The following is a 22,871-nucleotide window of genomic DNA, read 5'->3' as shown; positions in this document are numbered from 1 at the left end:
AATGGAAAATCAAAATATAAATTTAGAAAAGAAATAGGAAGAGAAGGAAATCTTATATTCAAAATCAGAATGGATGATGGATGATTTGGCGAAGACATCTAACTCACATGCTACACTGCAAAATGTATAAAACAAATTAGGAGAGGAGGACAGAAGTGTTTTAAATTTATCTAATATGTTAGTATATGTTTATATATAATAGCTAATAATCTATGTTGTTTTTTGAAAATAAATTAAACACTATATCTTTTAATATATATATTGAAATTTTTAAGTTGGAAACTTTTGGTGTAAATGCGGCTTTGATTAACATTCATTATTCAACTGAATTTTGGGTATTAAATGAAACACCATGGTTTTACTTATGAATAAAAGTACAATCGATATATGTAAGTAACTCTAACCAATCGAATCGATTTATTTCAACAACTGAAAAAAAACGAATGGTTTTCAATCGGTTGTATCCATCGCATCATTAAAAACGTAAATTTGCCTGTGGTTTTTGTTTGTTATGTTATGAGTCTATTTTTATTCGTCGAGCAATAATAACCTGAGTGTTTTTTTGTCCCAAAAAGGATTTAAACTGTTGATTTATGACGTTTCTGTTTGTGTTATGTATGTATAGTTTCGTAATTTATTGTAATGCGTCAAAAATGCTTGTATTCTTTTCATTGTCATTGAAAATGAATAAACAAAGATCAAGGGTGATTTTGTCATGACTAGATCTCATTCTCTCAACGAACTAATCTATCCTCAGTATGATTTATAGATAGTCATACAATGACTAATTTAAAAAGTCGTATAAAAAGCGAGAGTAGGCCCAAACAAAATGTATTTATCATTCATTTGGAAGGTGAGTTTATACAAAAATCAATGCATTTGTTTATTGTTGTTTAATTAACTGTTATAGTGGCTTCATACAATTTTTAACAGTTTTTGTGAACTTTATTAATGACAACCTGAATCTCTGGATGTAGGCTAGATAACATAACTGTATAGATTTGGCTGATTTTCTTTGCTTAATATTTGAGATTAACTTCCCATGAAAACTGATTTTTTTTGTAGAATGTAGGATATTAGTATTGCTCTTAGAATTTTCCTTTAAAGCCAAGCTGTTTTTTTAGTGTTGGAAGCTTTTTTCTAAAATCTGTAAACATTGTTTTTTATTGCAAACCTAACTGTAGGCTATTTGGTACTGTATTTTGATTACAATGAACTGTAGAAAACAATGAATGATACTCTGTAACTAGGGTAAATGTTATTTGAATTTTTACAGTGAGTTGGGAAACTGTTTTTTTGTGTTCCAAAAATGGGGGTGTGTCTGGAAAATATAGTTCAATATATGAATTTCTACACAGCCAATGGCGCTGTGTAGCGGGTACAACGGTGGGTAGGGTTCGATAAGCGGACCTGGTTTTTTATATCGAAGAATATAATCATCGATACCTAATATTCGCATCTCAAATCCTAGACTATCAATCGATATAAAATTATCTAGGCCTATAGTCCTAAATAACAATCATATGTTTTAAATTTAAATATGAATTTAATATTTACAGTGATCAAACAAATTATTATAACCAAAATTATGAAAACTGAAGATTACCATATTTGCTCCTCTCACAGTTACAGTTGTTTCTTTCCCACAAATTTTACATAATGGGTTTTTCAGTACGAGTCCAAAATGTTGAAGCCACTAAATCATGTCTTATCATCTTTCAAAGCAATATCGTGTAATTTTCTAAAATTGACTGCCATTTTTAATAATAAATGTTACTTATATGTAAAATTGAAATATTACCATATACGTGTATTATTTGTAAGTGTTTACAGCTATTGATATAGGTTTTTTAAGTTAGGCCTAATTGTTCAAAATAATTAATCATTATTGATTGATTATATCGATGGTTGTGATTAAATAATATTGTTTGCCAATTTCGATATAAAAAACCGGGTCCGCTTATTGTACCCTACCCACAACGGTTATCGCAAGATAACCGGATCAAGCAACGTCGAGCGTGGCTGCTGCTTTAATGGGTGAGTGGATTCAAACCCGGATCTCTCACTTTCTGGGTGAGTGTGCTACCACTATACCACAGAGCCCTTACTTTTAACGATTCAATTATATTGTACTTGGCCGTTTCTGTCAAATATGCGTTTAACCCTTTTACTGCCGGACACCTTTTTTTTAGTTTGTTGAAAAATGCCGGGCTGAAATTGACTAAAATGTAATGATTTTTTTAAAAAATCATGGATTCATTATTTTTTATCATAAATTGATAAACTTTATCTTGTTTTTTTCCTTATAAGTTGTAATTTGCTACAAAAAATAATTTAAACATTTTCTGTCCTTAAAAAATATATATATTATGGGGTACGGTCCAATAAGCGGACCCGGTTTTTTATATCGAAATTGGCAAACGATATTACTTAATCATAACCATCGATATAATCAATCGATACTGATGAATTATTTTTAACAACTTAAATAAACTATATGAACAGCTGTAAACACTTTCAAATAATACAATTAAGGTAATATTTTAAATTTCACGTAACATTGTGTATTAAAATGGCCGTCAATCTTAGGAAGCTTCACGAAATTGCTTTAAAAGACGATAAAATATGTTTTTTTTATGGCTTCAGGATGTTGGGTTAGTACCTAAGAATCCATTATGTGATATTTGTGGAAAGGTAACAAATGTAACTGTCAGAGGAGCTAACATGGTCGTCTTCAGATGCAAAAAAAGAAGGTAATGGTGGACACAACTTTAGTAAAAACGTTTTCGTTCTGTTTCATTTAGTTAAAGTTATGAGTTTCCCTGATTTTGGTTATGTTCATTTATTATTTGTTATCATTAAATTCACATTTTAATTTAAACATATGATTGTTATTACTTTTATATCGATTGATAGTCTATGATTCGATATGCGAATATTAGGTATCGATGATTATATTCTTCGATATAAAAAACCGGGTCCGCTTATTGGACCGTACCCATATTATGTCATGAAACAAAAATTTTAAATAAATAAAAATTATTTTTTGAGTTTGCACTTTAACAACTATATTTAAATATTAAACCACCACCATAATTATAATTTTTTATTGTATAGTAATTATATATAAACATTCCCAAAAAGTTTTAGGAACATACCTTGAAAAATACTGAAGCTGTGATGAATTTTTGAAATTGGTGCAATATCCTCGAATTTCAAGATAACACGTTTATTGATACATAACTTTACACTATATCGCTTTATAATACATAAATCACTTTATAATACATAAATCACTGTCCATTGATATGAAAATATAATACATAATAGAAAATTAAAGTTAAAAGACACTTTGATCAATATTTACAAAAATATATATACATTTTTAGGTTCATAGGCCTGCTGATTAGCACTTGTGTTCCCCAAAACTTGTGGGATGAACACCTTTTTTACAGTTTTTGCAGACAGTCCTGGTTCTCTTCCTCTTCCCTCCAGTACTCATTTTATTAATCGTAAAAATATGTAGATTTACAAATATAAATGTCAAATAAAGTGTAAAACACGAAACAACACAAGTGGAACTCACAACTAATGAGATCGACCATAACCTCATCAAACCAAACTCGAGTTATAACCAAAGAAGTTCAGTAACAAAAATGGCTTCCATAGATTATAAAACCTGTTTTCTGTGTGTTGTCCATATAGTAATGAATAACACAGCTGAATTTCGATGCATTTGGACAACATTGAAAACCAGTATAAAACAAATACGAGACGGCTTTTATAGCGCACGTTGGCGATTTTCGCACAAACGGCAGCGTGCGCAATCGCGCACGTCGGCAGTAAAAGGGTTAAATAACCAAACTAACATATTATCGGAAGACCAAGTACCTGTCAAACGACTTTTTTTTTAACGACTGTTTAACAACATTCATTAAATTTGTATAAATGGCAATAGCCTAATTTAATTTCAATTAACATTGAATCACAAAAAGTACTTGCTCTAACAGGACTACGTGTGCCATAGTAGTAGCACATTCACCTGGCAAGTGAGAGATCTCATGTTCGAGTCCTGGCGAAGCAAGTACTTTTTGTGATTCAATGTTTATTGAAATTTAATTCGGCTATTGCTATTTATATAAATTTATGAATGTATGTATATATATATATAGGTATTAAAATGTTTTGTTATAAAATACTTAAAAAGAAAACAAAAAAGTGGGTAGAACTATTTTTCTGCAGAGACGAAAACAGCAACGTTATTCTAAAATACTCCGCTGTCATAGAAAAACCAGTGCTGTATTCAGTAACTCTTTACCTTTCCGATGTTATAAATCGCGTTGATACTTACTTGTTTACGTACTATAACAAATTAGATTAAACAGGTGGTCCAAATCAACAGATATCTGTTGATTGGCGTTTAAGGAACGAAAATAAACAACGTATATCCGTTGAATGGTAGTCGGAGGTTTAAAAAGTGAGAAGGATAGCTATTGGTAGTGGCAAAAATTTAGGAAAGACCTAAGAAAAACTCCCACTTGAAGGACAAAATCGCTTGACGTTAGCTAGGTAGGCTAATTTATTAATCTTCCTACCTTAGACCTAAAATACTGGATTTTAAACAAAGATATTATTAAAAAAATATGAGAATAACAGTAAACAATTTAATTTACCATGAAGCTAACATATTGTCCTAACCCCCTGACTTCACCCATCCAGGTACTATCTTTCTACCTGAGAGCAAACCGCCCTACCCGAAAGGTTACCACCATACGTGAGAGCTAAACACTTTGATGCAGTATAATAAGCAGCCACCACCGTAATCGAATCAATCGTCTATATTCATGATTATGTAAACTACCAAAACCAAAATGGTGAACTAACAGTTGTAACTATACTGTAATTTCAAATACCTATAATGTAATTCAATTCACCATTTTGGTTTTGGTAGTTTAGATAATCATGAATATAGACGATTGATTCGATTACGGTGGCAATCGATTATTTTATGCAAAAATAATGATTTAATAACAAATAAAATCTATCTAGGCTATGTATTAAAAAAAAATGTAACTAACAAAACAGTGTAACATTTAGTTACTTTTTACTATTTTGAAGGATAAAGCTAAGTTATAAGAGTTGGAACTATACTGTAATTTCAAATACCTATAATGTAATTCAGTTCACCATTTTGGTTTTGGTAGTTTAGATAATCATGAATGTAGACGTTTGATTCGATTACGGTGGTATATATATATATATATATATATATATATATATATATATATATATATATATGTATATATATGCAAAAATAATGATTTAATAACAAATAAAATCTATCTAAGCTATGTGTTAAAAAAAATGTAACTAACAAAACAGTGTAACATTTAGTTACTTTTTACTATTTTGAAGGATGAAGGTGACTGACAGCTTGTGACACAAATAGCAAATGTACACCACCATTGTACTTGTGGTTATTATTAAAGTAGATATTCATCACAATGCATAAAAAAGAGCTTTCAATAATTAATTGTAAATAACTATAATTAGAATGTTTTATTATTCAGTACTCTAGGTACTTTTAATTGAAAATATCCTGATTCAATTGTGGTGGTATTCACTTAATATACTGCAGATTATGTTTCTATTTTGTCGTAATAGGTAAATCCTCTCTTTTATTTAATTTACATTGCTTTCCTAGTTATTTTTAAGCACTTTCCATTAAAAAAATACATACAAAAATGTGAAGTGGGTCTTGTACCAAAAGAAGAATTGAGGAAAGACCTAATAAGTCAAATTTCTGCATTAGTGAGTTGACCCTTCAATGCAGGGTGGTCCTCAATCTTCATACCTTTTATAAAAAATACTGAGCTTTCAACAAAGAAATTTTTAAAACATTAGAATACTATTCAAAAGATTATTTTGTTCATGAGCTAACAAACATTTACCTAATCTAAGTACTTGACTGGCTCACTTACCTGAGGGCCTATTGCCCTACTTGAGAGCCAAACATTCTATACAAGAGTTTACCATCCTGCCTGAGAGCTAACCATTGGACCCAATAGCTAAATGCCTTGAGATATAATTCAGCTGCCAAGAAGACATGTTTTTGGAGCGCAACTTCTCTTAAAAAGAAGAGGCGAATTCCTGCTCTAAATGGGTAAAGAACATGCTTGTTAAAGGAGTTACACGTACTATAATATAGATCAATTCCCAAAGGAAGACATCAAGGGGAGTTAGGTCTAAGGACCGTGGGGACCATGCAATTGCACGTTACGGACGGCCAATTCAGTAACCTGGAAAGCGGTTATTGAAAACAATCCCTAATTTCAGTGAGGTTCTGAACTATCTTGAATGATAACACTATCTTCAATAAAGAGTAGTAAACTATTTTCTTACTTATAGTTCATAAATTCTAAACAAAACAAACTCATTTCTTTCAGTGGTTAACAGAACTATATATCTTTTAAAAAAACATTCCAATATCAAATTATTGAAAGGTTAATCTCTTATAATTTGAATGGACGACAATTTTTAATAATTCATCTATACTTTTTGTTATAGCTATTAAAAATGTATGCAATTTGTTCTGTTTTTCTGCTCTTTATAATAGTATAGTATGAGGAAAAACCATAAAAATACTATATCCTAAAATATTATGTGTAAATAAAGAAAAAAATTAGATTAAAAACTTTTAATGTAAAAACCTATTTTATATTTAAAAAAACTGAAATGTAAACATATTTGTCCTTCTATCCATTCGTTATTCCTCTTCAAAACATCAAAAGTAACAAGGTATGATCTTGAATAAGAAAATAGTAAAGATGTTGCTGAAAATCATAACATTGTTACACTCTGCTTGGTTAACAATAGACCAGGTGCTGTAGCACTAAAAGAAATTACACTTCCAAGAGGTTTTACACGGGTTCAGATAACTCTGTATAGAATAAAAAGTAAATTAAATTATCACTAAAATATAGACTTTTCTAAAAATCTTGTTTAAAATGTAGACATTTTGACACATAAAACGTAAAAATCAATCAATAAATAACGTTTGATATAAACTTTTAACTCTTGAAATGCACAGCAAACCTTATTGATTACAGTATCATTAACCGTGTATACAACAGTTGAAACTTTACTATTTCTATAGTTAAAATGCATCTACATTATTTTTTGGCCAATTTTTATGTGTTAGGTATCATAATGTTCACATTACATTGCAATGTATAATTGGAATCTAATTTTATTCATACGCCATCATACTTCTAACATTGCTAATCTCTATGTGAAACTGTATAGCTGACAAAAAAATAAATCATCCTGGTACACTAGAGATTTATACACATGTCAGATGTGAAGGAAACAGGATTTTTCCGGACATTTGCCATCGTTCAGTGAAACAATAAATCAGTAACACCATGATTTGTGATACTTACTGTAGATGCATCTAAGTATCACAAATCATGGTGTTACTGATTTATTGTTTCACTGAACGATGGCAAATGTCCGGAAAAAATCCTGTTTCCTTCACAATCCTTCCATCGTCAAAAATAACCTTCAAACAAAGAAATGTCAGATGTTATTAATAAATCAATACTGTCAATTCAACAGCTCTATGAGGATGCCCCTTGCCAACTCAACGATGTCAAAAAGTATCATGAAGAATTTTAAGGAAAATATCTAAGAAAACAACAATGATGGTATTTTTCCTTATCTTCTTGTGTCATCAGACAAAGTAATTAGTAGTTTGTTAGGCAACAAAAAAAAGCTTGTGCCTGAAGCAATTGAGCTTTTGACAGTTTTGCAAGTATAAGCAGTCCAGATTGACAGCAATCACAGTTATTTATATTGACGTATGTGATATCAGTGATATCAATCAATAACATAATCTAACACAAAACAAATATTTCCGATTGTTTAATTTACTTGGTACTATAACAAAATTCAAGTCAATTGCTCAACTGCTTTGTCAGATGTGCTTGGATAACCTGCCTGCGGTTTTTTTTTTTTGTCTCACCAAGCATTCTGTTTCAACAAAACGTTTATGCCACTCACAAATAAAATTGTGAGCATACAAGGATTTTTTTGTACTTGGTATCATTTTTGGAGGATCACTTTAGATGCGTGGTTGTCACCGACTATCCGACCAAACTACTCGGCTAGTTCCGTAATAATCTATCAAACATTTTAAATCTTTTATTTGATTTTATGAAGGACTCAACATGGTCTTCTTTATCTTTAAATCATGTTGTCTGTCTGTGTGATAGCTCTGATTGATTTATAGAGTCCAATGGTTTAAGGGTAAGTTGTAAACCTGTCTTGTCTGTTTGTACAATAACTCTTTCGTTACGTTCTGTTGGATCCTTAAACTCCATTCTATCGGTTTATTAAATACAATAAAAATCTGATCTTTGAAAGTTACACCCTTTTGGTATATCCTGACTCAACTTTTCTGACTTACTAACATAACCAACTAATTGGATATACCATACTCTTCGCCAAATTTGAATATTTAGGTCATTTATATGATATAATATATATATATATGATATGACATAATCAATACAACATAACTTGGTGATGTAGTGCTTGTGCTTTGATGTTTGATTTTGTTCTAATATTTTTTTCAATATTTGAAAGTACTATTAATTCTGTAGCTAGGATTCAAGATTGGAACAGTGTGGACGTTCCCAGCAATCAGTTTCCATTGCATAAGCTAAGTTTATTTTTATTAACATGAAGTTCAATAATGCCTAATAAACTAACCTCTCAGCTAAATATGTGAAGAAATGATTTTTAAATTTTGACTAGATAGCTTTTGTATAAAGTAAATCTTATAACAAGAAAGTTGTTTTTGACAGCTGGAAAGGAGTTCTAAACATAATCTAAAAGCTTACTGTTCATTTTGAAGATAAGGACTGGACTGGGACTTTCAAGTGATAACAGGTGATTTTTTTAATTATTGACTAGTCCATTGAGGGAAATGGTATCTTATCTCAGTCCCTAGATATCAACTTGATAGCTCAGGGAGTAGAACACTACACTGTAAACCTGGAGATCTGCGGTTCAAATCCCCCTCTGACCAGTAATCTTTTTGCTTCCTCAAAAATTAATGTTAAAATACAAATAACTCAGTACTTTAAGAAAAATGATCTGGAAAGTATTATTACTTTTTTGTGCTTGATTTGGGTTGAACTTTGATCTGGAAGACCTTTGCAAACATTATTCCATTAGATGCAACCTTCAGTGATAACTATTATTAAGTATAATAGAAAACTAAGCATGGATTTTCATCACTTACAAGTCATATAGCATCTTATAAATAATAACACAGTATAATATTTCATTTTTCATTTTAATAATTGACTACAGAAAAAAAATGTCTAAATTTCCCTGTGGAATATGTGAAACTGGAGTTAAATACCAGCGAATACAATGCACCAGCACTTGTAAAAAGTGGTATCACTCAAAATGCTTAACATGGACTTTTAAAAAATTCAAAAATCTCACAGCCAATGACATACAATCATGGATATGTGACACTTGTAAATCTGATGACAACGCAGCAAATATTGAAAACCTGAAAACAAAAATACAAGACCTGTCATTAGAAGAAGATTTAGACCAAAATCAATCATTAACGCTAGCTGCAGAACTAGGAAATGCATTATTAAATGAGAACAACTATCTGAAACAGTTACATGAAACTAGACAAGAAAAATCCCAACATGAACTTAAACTCGAAGACAATCTCAATATAGTAAATGAGGTAGTAAAAGAACTCAAAGATAAAAATGATAATCTGCACAACAAATTATCATCTCTCCGAAATAAGCTTGAACAAGAGCGTGCACTGAATGAAGACCTTATTAAACAAGCTGGGACAGACATGACCACATACTCAGATCAAATAAAGGAGCTGTCCTCTGTAAACGAGGCCTTAAAAGAAAAAAATACAACACCTGGAAGTAACAGTTAAGGAGACAAACAAGCAGTCAGACAAGCTCAAGCATAGCATTTTAGCCCAAAAAGAAGAACTACAACTCCTAAACTCATCAGTTCAAAATTCAAAACATGTAAATGGAACACTGGAACTTATGTTAATGGAGTATGACAACGCAATCAAGACTTATATTAGAACTGTTCTAGACAGCTTTAAGCCTTACCTCACATCTGACAGTGTGTCACAATTTAAGCTCATCCATAACTTACAACCCAAATGTACCAGATCCAAGTCTCAGCCTGAACTGTCCCACAAAACAATACTGACTTGTCAACCCGAGTCAGCTGAATGGAGACCAGAATATTGTAATTCAGAGGAACTGACAGATGCTAGGACGGTTAAGGTTCTACAGGAAAAATCAGCAACACACATGGAGCCTCTCCCGAACACATCACTAACACCTCACACCACCATTAACCGCAATACTGGAACCTTCAGAATAAAACATCAAACCGCATGCCATAAAAAAATAAACTGTCTGTCAAGCCCCCTTCCACACAGGCTCACCAAATCACCATCTAAAAGAAAACGGAATTTCTTCAGTGTCTCACTCCAGATAGCAAAAAGTAGGGATAACAAAGAAGATAACACACAGTATAATAAAAAACAAGAATTATCACTACAACAGCAACTAAGAGAACAAAGTATCGGTCTTGATAAAAAAAAGTGACCACAAATTTAAGGTTACAATATCCCCTCCAATCACGGCGACAAAACTTGAACCAACTGAAATGATTGAAGATTTTTTTGAGAAAAGCATTAAATATATCTGCTCAACACAAATGGCAGGGCTGAACAACACCTACTCTCAGGATGGAAGGTCTTTTTTAGTAACAAGCCCCAAGAAAAGAACCAGGGAAAAAACACTGAACCAAACCATAGCATAACAATCCTTCATCAAAACATTCAAGAAGTTTCCAACAAGGCCAACAGATTGATACATTTTATAGAGACTGTGACACATACACCAAGTGTAGTAATTCTAAGTGAACATGGACTCAAATCGGACCAAATTGAAAATGTAGAACTATTACCAGGGTACTGCCTTAAATCACATTTCAGCAGAAAACACCATAGAAAAGGGGGAGTAGGAATATTTGTGGCTGAAAATCTTGTTTTCTATCCGACTGTAAAAATCACTAGTCTAAATGGACGCAAGAGCTCTCGCGGGGACAAACTGTCCTTTTCCCTCAGGAAGAAAAAAAAAGAAAAAAGAGCTCTCGCGAGTGTCCGGCAGTTGTTTACAAGAACTGGAGAACAGTGTCGGCTATTAAAATTTCAATTATAAACATTGCTGAGACATCACTACCGTGTGTGAACAGACTTCGTCTTGACTACAGGAACAACCAGTGATACGACTGTAGCAAGTACTTGCCACAGTTCTTGTGAATTAAATTGCTTGTTCGCATTATGCTACAGTAGTTGTGCAAATTCTCTCACAACTTTACTTACCAGTGTAAATGCAAGTTAATAATGTCCGCCCACAGATGGCCAGCCGATTGAATCAACCACGCTCATCAGTTTTCGCCGTCAGAGCGGCATTGGTTGGACGATGGCTGGAAATCCCGTCAGTTCTCTGGTCAACAATTTACTAGAACGACTTCTACGTACACGTTACGATCGTTCGGGACGATTCGAACTGTTCAAACCAAATAGTCCACCATGCATGAGGATCTTTATGTCATCGTAGTCCTTGACTGTAATCTAACGATATTGATGCATTCTTCATGTATTTTCCGTTATTAGTGGGATATACTTGGAGCCACAATACTTTAGCGAGACTTTAACCAAGGCTAACACCAATGATGAGCATCTGGAGAAGCGTAATATTATGCATGCATTTTGTACTCCGGGAAACATGCGTGGATATGCGTGAATTTTTATAATATCCTTGGAAATTTTACTAGGGATGGATTGTTTCCGATTCTCGATACTGTGGCTCTTTTCACTCGATTCCGATACCAACATAAGTGCTTAACTATGCTTGAAAGATCATGATTTCACAACATTACCGATATGGATAAGCTAAATCTCGAATCCAAAAATAAGTCTTGCTAAAACATTTTTGTACTTTCCGTATGAAAAAATTTAGATAACGAAAGTAACAAACTACTGTAAGTTAACAAATAATATTTTAGTTACAGTTAGTATTTTTTTATATTTATTTTGGCGCATGGTCGAGAGTCTGCACTGTCTATTCATGGACAAAAACGATCAGCAGTACGCAAATTACGTATTGGTGAAACATGTTCTTTGTGTATAAATCTATTTAGAAATATATAGCAACAGAAAAACATGATTTTTAAATAATATTTTAATTGAAGTTCGTGTTTTCTCTGTCTATATTTGTCAACACTAGCTTGTCTGCTGGTTTTATGCGCGGATTTTTTAGCTCCTCAATAATAAACAGACGATCACTAATTTGTATTTTATCCATATGTCGTACTTTGCGTAGTTGTAAATAAATATATTCTCTATAAATATACATCCATACATTTTTACGTAAATGTAATATATTCTGGAAGCTCATTTTATAAACTACTATTTCTATTACTTAAAAGGATTTTAAATATATTCATTTTCCTGAATTGTGGTTGCACTAAGGAAAAGCCTAATTCGTTCAATATTGATAATCTAAGACCAATTAGCATACTATGTGTCTTGTTGAAAATATTCGAGAAACTCATGAAATGTAGATTAATAGTTCTGAATGGGATTGGTTTCTACATTTTTCATCAATTTGCTTTTATCAATGGAAAATCTACAGAGTCTGCACTTACAAAATTTATTGAACAGGTGAACAAAGCTCTGAATTCTAATATTAAAGCCTTAGCATTATTTATAAACTTTAGAAAGGCATTTGATATGGTGAATCATAAAATACTGTTAAAAAGATAGAGTAGGCCAGAATTAGAGGAGTAGCGTTAGAAGTTATTTAAATGAAAGAGAACAAAGAGGTAAATAAAACTCACAATATTGACAGTAGGTCCATATTAATTACAAAAGGCATCTCCCAAGGGTCAGTGTTATCAGCAAATCTAATTCTTCAAATTCAAAATTCCTTTATTCTTTTTATACATAATGTACATAAATTGCGTCAATTACCTTTACTACAATATAAAACATAAGACTCAGGTTAGAGTATTCATACTTTATATTTAATACAGTATAATAATACATATAATATTTTAAATATTTATGTCCATAGTGTTAATATGTTTTTGTAATGGTAGGCAAATACCAAACAAAATTACTTTCAAGTCACAGTGTAAAAAACTCTTCAAGAGAGTAGAATGAATTGATCTTGTACAAAATTGTTTCAACATTTTCTTAAAATTATTAAAAGAATTCTCATTCTTAATACAGCCTGGAAGGTCATTTATAAATTTTTATTCCTATGTATGTCGGACACTGTTTTATATTTTTCTTTATTATGTTTCTTTACTACAAAATTTTCTCTATTTCTTGTATTATAATTATGATAATCTTGTTGCCTTGGTATAGACTACTGCATTTGTCTTGACATGTAATATAGTTTTATAAATATATAAACTATATACTGTCATTATTCTTAGGTTTAATAAAGTGGTCTTTACAACTATCATTATTTTTAAGGTGTAGAATATGTCTTATTGCCACTTTTTGTAAATGTAATATTTTGTTTAAGTTATTTGCACTGGTTCCACCATAAATTTCAATGCCATATGAAATGTGTGGATGTATCAAGGCATAGTAAACAGATTTCAGTGCATTTATTTCTAGGAAGAAGGATAACCGCCTGATTGCAAATATTCCAGAACTTGTTTTATGACAAATTTTTTTCTACTTGTTTTGTCCAACTTAATGTATTACTTAGAGCCAGACCCAAGAATTTTGTATCTTTTACAAATTTATATTTTCCAATTGTATTTATCTCATTTGATTGTTTTACATTTAAATTTCATTAGAATTGTTTTTATCAGAATTTAGTAATAAATTTCTTTTTCTATCATTCAAGTAACATTTATTAGTTGTGACATTGAATATTCTGTTGTATTATTACACTTTGTAAATCTTTTTCCAGAAACTGACATACTTATATCATCTGCAAACAAACATAAATGATTTTTATTTGATAAATTTTGTTAAAAATCTGTGGCATACCTCCCAAGTAGCATAAGAACAAAAATGGGCCCAATACTGAACCTTGTTGGTACAGAATATTGTATTTTTTCTATTCTTGAATATAATATTTCTTATTTCATTATTACCTAGATATTTAATACTAACATACTGCTGTCGCCCTTCCAGATATGACTGATGCCAGCTTAATTCTTTATCCTCCAATACCATATGAATCTAATTTTTCTAGCAAGGTTTTATGGCAGACACTATCAAATGCCTTTGTCAGATCCAGAAAGGCTCCAACAGTATGATTCCCTTCATCCAAATTTTCTAGCACATTCTCAATATAATCAATTTAATGCTGTTACCGTTGATCTATTTTTTCTATAGCCCATGCTGCTCCAAATCCAGCAATTTACCCTTTTCAAAATAGTCTACTAATTGAATCATCATAGTCCTTTCAAATATTTTTGATAAAGCAGGTTGTATTGCCAATGGTCTATAATTTAGAGGATTTTTGCTGTCTCCTTTTTTAACACAGGAACAACTTTTGATATTTTTTAATTGAGTTGGGAAGTTTCCTGTTATTATAGAAACATTCACCACATGTAAAAGAGGATTTAAAAGTGCATGTTTTGCCTCTTTAATAATCTTTATAGATTCAAGAATTCAAGATATTTTATTGTCATTAAGCACAATACATATTATGCAATAGACAAAGTCAACATATTATATAGCCTACTTTAATCTAATCTTTAGTCTAGGCACAGTTATAGGACAAAATACAGTATTGCCAGCTAGAACTAAATAACAATAATATAAATGTAAATAAAAACAATAAAATTACAATTAAATAATTTAAAATCTATACATTATGTGCTAAACAATCCTTATCTTAAATTAACAATGGATTAAAAACTTAATGAGCTAATATCACACAGGCTAGGTAATCTTCAACAGTGTAAAAAGATTTATTTTTCAGCCACTTTGCAATGGTAACTTTAAAATTATTAAGTGTAACATTCCATGCCTTCTCTGGTAATTTATTAAAATAATTTTATACTGAAAAATATCTGGCTGTTTTTGGTCTTTTCGAGTCTGACTGGGGGTAGATCGAGTAAATTACTTTTTTTCTTGTGCAGTGTGTATGAACATCTTGTCTATTTATGAAACTATTCAAATTTTCTTTTACATCAAGTAATGAGCATTAGATGTATAAACTTGGCAAGGTCATAATTTGAAGTTCTTTAAAAAAAGGTGAACAAGATTCTTGTTTAGAAACATTTTTTAAAATCCTAATAGCTTTTTTGCCATAAAAATATTTTTTTGGCACTGGAACTGTTTCCCCCTTCCTCCCCAAAGAGTCACACCATAACCTCAAGTGTGAGTGGAAAAATGCATAATAAGCAAGTTATCAACATCTCCTGAGTAACAGTATTCCTTAGTTTACATAATAGGTATATAACTCTAGATAGTTTTAGTTACATAAATAATTAACATGATGTTGCCAGCTTAATTTACTATCTAGGATAACACCCAATAACTTAACAGAATCATTACTGTATTTAGTATTATTGTGTAGAGATAATGTTAAATATTCAGTTTTATTATGATTCACTGCCAACCCATTTGCTTTAAAACCATTCTAGAGCTAATTTAAATGAACATTCTTGATCAGATTTTTAAGATTTGTGAGTCTTTATTACAGTTTAAAAAAGAGTAGTATCATCCGTGTACAAAACAGAATTACAAGGTAGGCTAGATGAAAAATCATTGATTGCAACAATAAACAGAAAAGGTCCCAAAACAGAGCCTTGCGGAACTCCCAATTTCACTGTTTCTGAAATTGGACTTGTTCTCCCCCTGGAACAACCATCTGTTTATCCTGTCAGATAAATAAGATGACAATAATTGTAATTGCTTTATGTTTTTATGTCATAACTAAACAACTTTTTTAACAACAACTCATGATTAATACAGTCAAACCGCTTTACTTAAAATCTATCAATGTTGCAGATGATATAATCTTTTTCTCAAAATTATTTAAAATGTTTTCCACAATTTTTCCTATTGCTTTCACAGTATTTTGATTTTTTTTTATAAATCCATATTGTTCTTTACAGAGCAAAATTGTTTTGAGAAAGAAATCATACAATTGGTCTTTTAAAACAACACTCAAAAAATCTTACTCAGTATGGGAACCAAAGAAATGGGACGGTAACTAGCAGGATCTGCCTTGCTGCCCTTCTTATATACTGGTACTACTTAGGAACATTATCAGTGCTTTAGGAAAAATCCCCTCAGATAACATCCAGTTGAATAGAAATGTCAATGGTTTTTTACTATGTAGGGTATAATATCCTTGATGATTTTATTAGAAAACCCAAAATAATCTTCACTTTTTTGACCCACTCAACTTAGATACATATTTTATAATTTCAAATTCAGTTATTACATTTAATTGGAATGTTTTACTAGCATTATTAAATCTAGATAAATAATTACTCAAAAGCTCAATAGCAGTGTCAAAATTATTTTGCTTCAAATGTGTAGTACTAACTATATTTATAAAATAATCATTAAAGTCATCAGGTTTTATTAATTCTTCAACGCTTTCTTTCTTACAATGAATTTCCTTTTTTATTATACTCCAAGCAGCTTTACATTTAATTTGGAGCTCTCATAATATATCTGTCAGTGGCTAATCGTTTTTCTTCCTTAATTCTATTTTTATACATCTTTTTTAATTTCTATATACATTTTTTTGTGTTCAGCTTCATTTTCTGTGCCTTTACTTATCTTGAATCTATCATAAAACACTGTTACTATATTCTAAAGTTTATATAGTTTCAGGTGTAAACCAGTCAACCTTTGGTCTATTTCACTTTTTGATTTTGACATCTTTAACAGGACAGCATTCTTTAAGTGAACTTGTTAATATTTGTATAAAAAAAAATCAAAAGCATCGTCAACAGTTTGAAAAAAAGTAAGCTGCCACCAGTCAGTCTGATTCAGTCTATGTTTCAAACCTTCAATGGCACCAAAAGACAGATCTCTCACTTTTCTTTTAAGAATATTTTTGTCTGTGTACTGTATTGTGAAAAATGCAACTCATAAAACTCTGTGTATATACCAGCATGAATCAGATACATTTGTTCGATAACTTGACATTTTACTTTGTTTTTGCTTAAATCACTAACAACATTGTCAAGGCAAGCATCTTCTCTAGTTGTATCAAAATTATGACAATACATATTAAATGATCTTAATAAATTCAAAAAAGTAAATTTTTCAGAAGAATCTTTTCTTAACATCTACATTAAAATCACCTGTTAGTATCACAGTTGCAAAATTTTTATTTAAATATATCATTAAAGACTCCAAATAATCAAAGAAACTAAAAATATTACTCTTTGGAGTACGGTAGATGGTAACTAATAACAACATCAATCTCCTTAAAAATATATAGCTGTTGCTTCCAAAACAAAGACAACACAAAAATTTACTAATATCTACAGTTTTATATTGGATTTTCGACTTTACAAAGATTGAGCTGCCGCCCCTACAGAGTGGTTTACTCTCTACAGTAAATACATGCTAATTGATAACCATTTAGTATATATAAATCAGATTCTTCATAAATAACCAGTGTTCATTAAGAGTTAGGATATCACAGTCATAGCTATCTAAAAATAAGTCTAAAACATCTACCTTATTTTTTATACATTGAATGTTAAGATGAAAAAGAGTTAGGGGTTTGGATGAGTGCTGTCTGTTTGTTCTTCTATTCGATGACCGTGAAGAGGAGGCTGCACATTTCCGTCAAGGTTTCGACAGTAGGTTGTAACATGTCTTCCGTACTGGGTTCTCCTGCGCTGCTCGGTCCATGGGCCGAAGGAGGTCGAGTACTGTAACTTTTCACGGCCTCATCAATTTTACCAGCCAGCCAGTCCTTACCTTTGGCATTGAAATGCATACCGTGCTTCGTGTGCATGTCCTTTGTAGCAACACTTGCTTCCACGAAAGACACATTGCCAAAACCATTGCTTAGTTCTTTTAGCACTAAATTGGTTTTTCCTTGTTTCCTTATTCACACAAGACCACTCAGCGAGATCGTACCTAATTTGGTAGATCAACGAGAATTACCTTTTTTTCTTTCACACTTTCTAATGTATTTGTTATGTTGTTAATTAAAACCTCCGCTTCGTTCCGTGCCACATCATTTGTTCCACACATAATAACTAGAAAATCTTCTTTTGGAAACCACTTCACCATTGATATTGTCCATGTTTAAAATTTGTTCAGCTCGGCCACCTGGTCTTACAAAGCCAACAGAATTTAGAGAGTGTTTGTTATTTAAGTGCCATGCAAGATCCTTACCATGGCTATCAGAACAAATTAAATATTTTCCCTTTTGGTTCTAGGTCTACTACATAGCCCACTTCATCATTATCATCATTGTCTTGAACGAAAAACATCATAAATATTATTTGAGAAATATTTTTTTCTGTAATTTTCAACCTTTGTTTTTTTCTTATATTTTTCTTGGGGTTTGTTTTCTTACATTTAGAAAATGGCCTGTTCACTCAGGGTCTTAGTTTAGTTTTCTCATGGGAATTACTTAGTCTGGCAGAAAGAATGTGGTTTGATGGAAGGCTAAGTCTATTTGACGAAAGTTTCTTTTTTTTACAACTGTAGCATATGTTTCCTCAGATTTTTTTTCTCAAATTCCACAATTTTTATTTTCAAGTTTAACTATTTCCTCTACTTTCAGCAACAAGAGATGTTCCAACTGAACTTTTTCATCTTTGTATTTCTGTAATTTCTTCTTGGGCTTTAATGAGGTCTTCGTGTAGAGATTTAATAAGGAGGTCAAATGTTGTAGTTGTTGTTCCAGTAATTCATTTACATCTTTCATGTTCATGTCCAAAATTTCATCTTCATTACACTCACCACAGCTCCACTTTACTTTTTGAACTCTTTATTTCCCCATAGTCCCTCAGCTGTAAGCTCGGTACACTTAAGATGAAACCATTTTGCACATTTGTCTTTGCATAAAACAGCTTTCACATTTTTGTAACATTTTTTAAGCAAACTCCACATGAATGCTTTATTTGTTTACTTTTCATCCTTTAAATTTAAATAAAACAGAGTAAACAAAGTTTAGTAAAATAAATATAAATAAATAAATAAATAAATAAAAATAATAATAAAGGAAAGCTACTTTAATACAATTATTCAACTGAGAAAAGAATAACAAATTAAATAAAGAGTGCAAAAAGTTCAGTCACTGGGAGGATTTGAACCATGTACCCAATGCTTGACAGTTCTCTACTCTAACCACAGAGCTATCTCAGACGTACAATAACAAGTCAGATAGAACTTAATAGCTGGTTTACATCAGCTATTTATCAGTTCCAGACACTTTTATTCAGGTTCACTGAAAATACCTTATCACACAGTAAAAATTAAACTAATTATAGTTAGAGTTATGTAGCCTAAACTGTTGTTTTTTATAAATTCTCTTGTTTTATTTTATTTTATTACTTGAAAGCTTGGAATTACAGTACTGCTTTCAATTAAATCTAGTTTGCCCTTTTCTTTTAAGGTTATACTAATGTGATCAATTTTTAATTGAAGAAAATATTATACTTGAAATGTTTATAGAATAAAAACTTTAGTTTCAGGTAATAATAATGTCTTTAAAATCTTGAATTCAAATAACTTTGCTCATTTGTACTTACGAAACACCCATAAATTCATATAAAATAACTGTTTAAAACACAAGCCAAAACCACTGTAACAGACGACAGGTAGCAGTCCTAGGTATGTCATCATACCCTGCCGACCATTTTTGGCTTAATAGAATCAATTATTTTAATTAGTTTGATCACAGTCAATAGTGTTGCATTTAAATTTACTTTTATAATTTGAATTTCGATTAATAGAAATTGACTTTTTGTTTAAAATTTTAGATTAAATCTTATTATCTTTAAATTAAATCTTGATATTTATGAATGACCTATTCATAAAAAATGTTAATGGAAAAATTACAGCTTTTGCTAATTAGCTTTTAAACGGCTTATAATCTGAAAGTATTAAGAAAATTGTGCATGATAGTCAATATAACAAAAACAAAATACATAACTTTTGGTCATAAAAGTTTTGAATTTGATTATCCATTAAAATATCACATTGAAAATTATAAAGTTATATATTTGTCAAAATGTTAAAAAACAAGCACTTTCAGTACCTGGCATAAGCGTAGACCAAAGATTATCTTCTAATCAACATATTATGACACTAACACATTTAGAAAGAGTATAAAAAGATTCTATTTTTTAAGACATTTATGTGACCCTGACCTAATGAAAACACTTTACATTGCACTGGTACATTCAAGATCAGTGGAATACACTGCTAGGGTGCTACATTTAAATCACATGTTGAGAAAATAAGAATAACTCAGAACCAAATAATTCGGGTGTTGCTGTTTAAACAGAAACGCGAAACTTCATTTCTTTTGTACCAATCATTAAATGTTCTTCCAATTCGACATTTGTATATTTTTAAAGTTTTACAAATGTTTTAATTAAGAGTGGTCAGAATAGAAATGAGCACATACAAATTTCAGGATACTTAACACGTAGTTTAACAATAGGGATGTTAGAAGGCCAAAGGTTAATAAAACATCTTTTAAGAATCCTTTTGTATTCTTAGGACCTAAGTTTTTTAACACATTGCCAGTTGAATTAAAACAAACCCAAAATCTTAACACCTTTTTATCTAAATTACAAATTTAGTTACAAAGAGGATTTAGTTAAAGTGGATAATACATAACATGTTTGAAATTTTAGCATAGAATTAGTTTAATTTGCAAAAATTTAAAAATATTTAATTGTTTAGTACTAACATTATTGTTTTATTTCATTATTTTAGTATAATGAAGGCTTGTTTAGACATTAAGTTGTAGTAAGGTAAGCCTCGCCCAGTACCGCAGTGAGCCACACTATCAGTAGGTAAAAGTGTGACTGATAAGAAGTGTTAGTACAGTTGTAACAGCCATCAATACTAGGAGAGATGGCTTAAGTTATTTCCAATAAACTTTATATTACTTTGTGTAAAAATTTAAACCAACAGAGAAAATAAAAATTAATTCATTAAAAAACATGGTTATAAACTTGGTTAAGATAAGAATACATCGATAATAGTGATTGAATTTAAAATGTAGTTTTTCATTAATAAGTCTTTTGCGACAACCTTGTTTAAAAATGTATTGGTTTCTGATCAAATTTATATATCCCATATTTATCCCTCAATATTCATATCAATAATATTAATTAAACAATTTTGTTTTAGGTTAGTGTGGTCGTTGATGCAGGATGCTTCATTCTCTACTTCATCACAGCTCAAGCACTGCTACTCTATTCTTTCGCACTGATCATCGACAGCAATGAACTCGATGAATTAGACCCTGAACTGTGGTTTTTAAGAGACATTTTAATTTCAATGGGATTAGTTGAAAGAGGAAATTAAAACTACAAAATCACACTAATATTTTTAAAATTATTTGTTGTGTGATTAAAAAAGACTGTACAAGACATGAAGGGGTTTAAAATATCTGATGTCAAACAGTCCAGAATTGTTGGTATAGCTTGTAATTCTCTGACAGAATTAAAAAATAAAGGGAAGACCAAGTTAAAGGTATGAGTTAATTGTAAGTTGTTTATAGATATGTGTTATATTTATAAGATATTTTTATTTAATTTTGGTATGAAATGTTCATTATTCCGTAACAGGTCAAGTAGATTTAACATTATTAGAGTTAGGGTTAAACATCATTTTCTCAATTTAATCTAACAGATTGTAACTGTAACGTTGATAGATGTCAAAATAAAGTTTTACATATCACTGACTTTGGATAGAAAAGGCTAGCGGTACATCTTCATTGCTTTATTGCCCCTTTGACTAGTATTCCCACAACAAATTCGAGAGCGCACTATGCACCTGCAGTAAACCCAGTAGGCATGCAGTAAGCACTACAGCACTAAAAACTTTTCAGAATAAAGTTTCATGATGAATAATCTCTTACTTGAATACATATGTGATCTAGCAGAATGGATAAGAAATACTTTCAAGTTGTTTCAGTTGTTCCCACTAGATTACAGTTATGCTTTTGTTTATTTCTTTTCAATTCCAATTTGCCACTATATGACGGTGTTTCTGTTTGCTTATAATTATGTTGTTTTATCTTATAATATGTTGTAAACTTGTTTTTACCTTTCGGGTTAACCTTAGTGCATTGATAAGAAAATTCTGACAATATTTGATTTTATATTCATATTTTGCAAATAGAGTAACTTATATGCACATAATTATGATAATTTCTGTATAAATACATAAAAAGAACTTTAAAAACGTTAAATTGATCGTTTTTATATATATATATATATTACTTCTCATGCAGTAAAACAAAAAAACACATTTAAAATTTCAAAATATAAAACTCACCAGTCAAAGGATTAGTGGCATTACTGCACGTAACTACACCAATCTTTGTGATGCCAATATTATATGTTTAACATTTGGCACAAAAATTCTCGTTAACATTGAAAACATTTTGGCAGGAAACTATATTCAGTAAAATGTTATATTTTTCCTACTAAAAAATATATATATATATATAAGCTATTTTTTGTGACTGTATACTTTTTCAAAACATAGATAACATTCTGTAAATTATAACTAATGAGTGTGT

At 30.7% G+C, this 22,871-nt stretch overlaps 1 protein-coding gene across 1 annotated transcript in view; it reads left to right on the top strand.

Annotated features, from left to right (window-relative positions):
* Positions 1–504: 504 nt before the first annotated feature.
* The window catches only part of LOC124359793 (DNA fragmentation factor subunit beta), a 41,854-nt gene continuing 19,487 nt past the window's right edge, over positions 505–22,871 (top strand). The window contains exons 1-2 of the mRNA XM_046812830.1: positions 505–853; positions 21,473–21,817. Of these exons, the coding sequence (XP_046668786.1) occupies positions 21,716–21,817 (102 nt within the window). The 5' untranslated portion in view covers positions 505–853; positions 21,473–21,715. The remainder of the gene's footprint in view (positions 854–21,472; positions 21,818–22,871) is intronic.

The sequence above is a fragment of the Homalodisca vitripennis genome, chromosome 1 (genome assembly GCF_021130785.1).
Source record: "Homalodisca vitripennis isolate AUS2020 chromosome 1, UT_GWSS_2.1, whole genome shotgun sequence".
In the NCBI taxonomy this organism is placed as follows: Eukaryota; Metazoa; Arthropoda; class Insecta; order Hemiptera; family Cicadellidae; genus Homalodisca; species Homalodisca vitripennis.
Note: the sequence above shows the minus strand (reverse complement) of the source record. Positions and strands in the feature narration are given on the sequence as shown.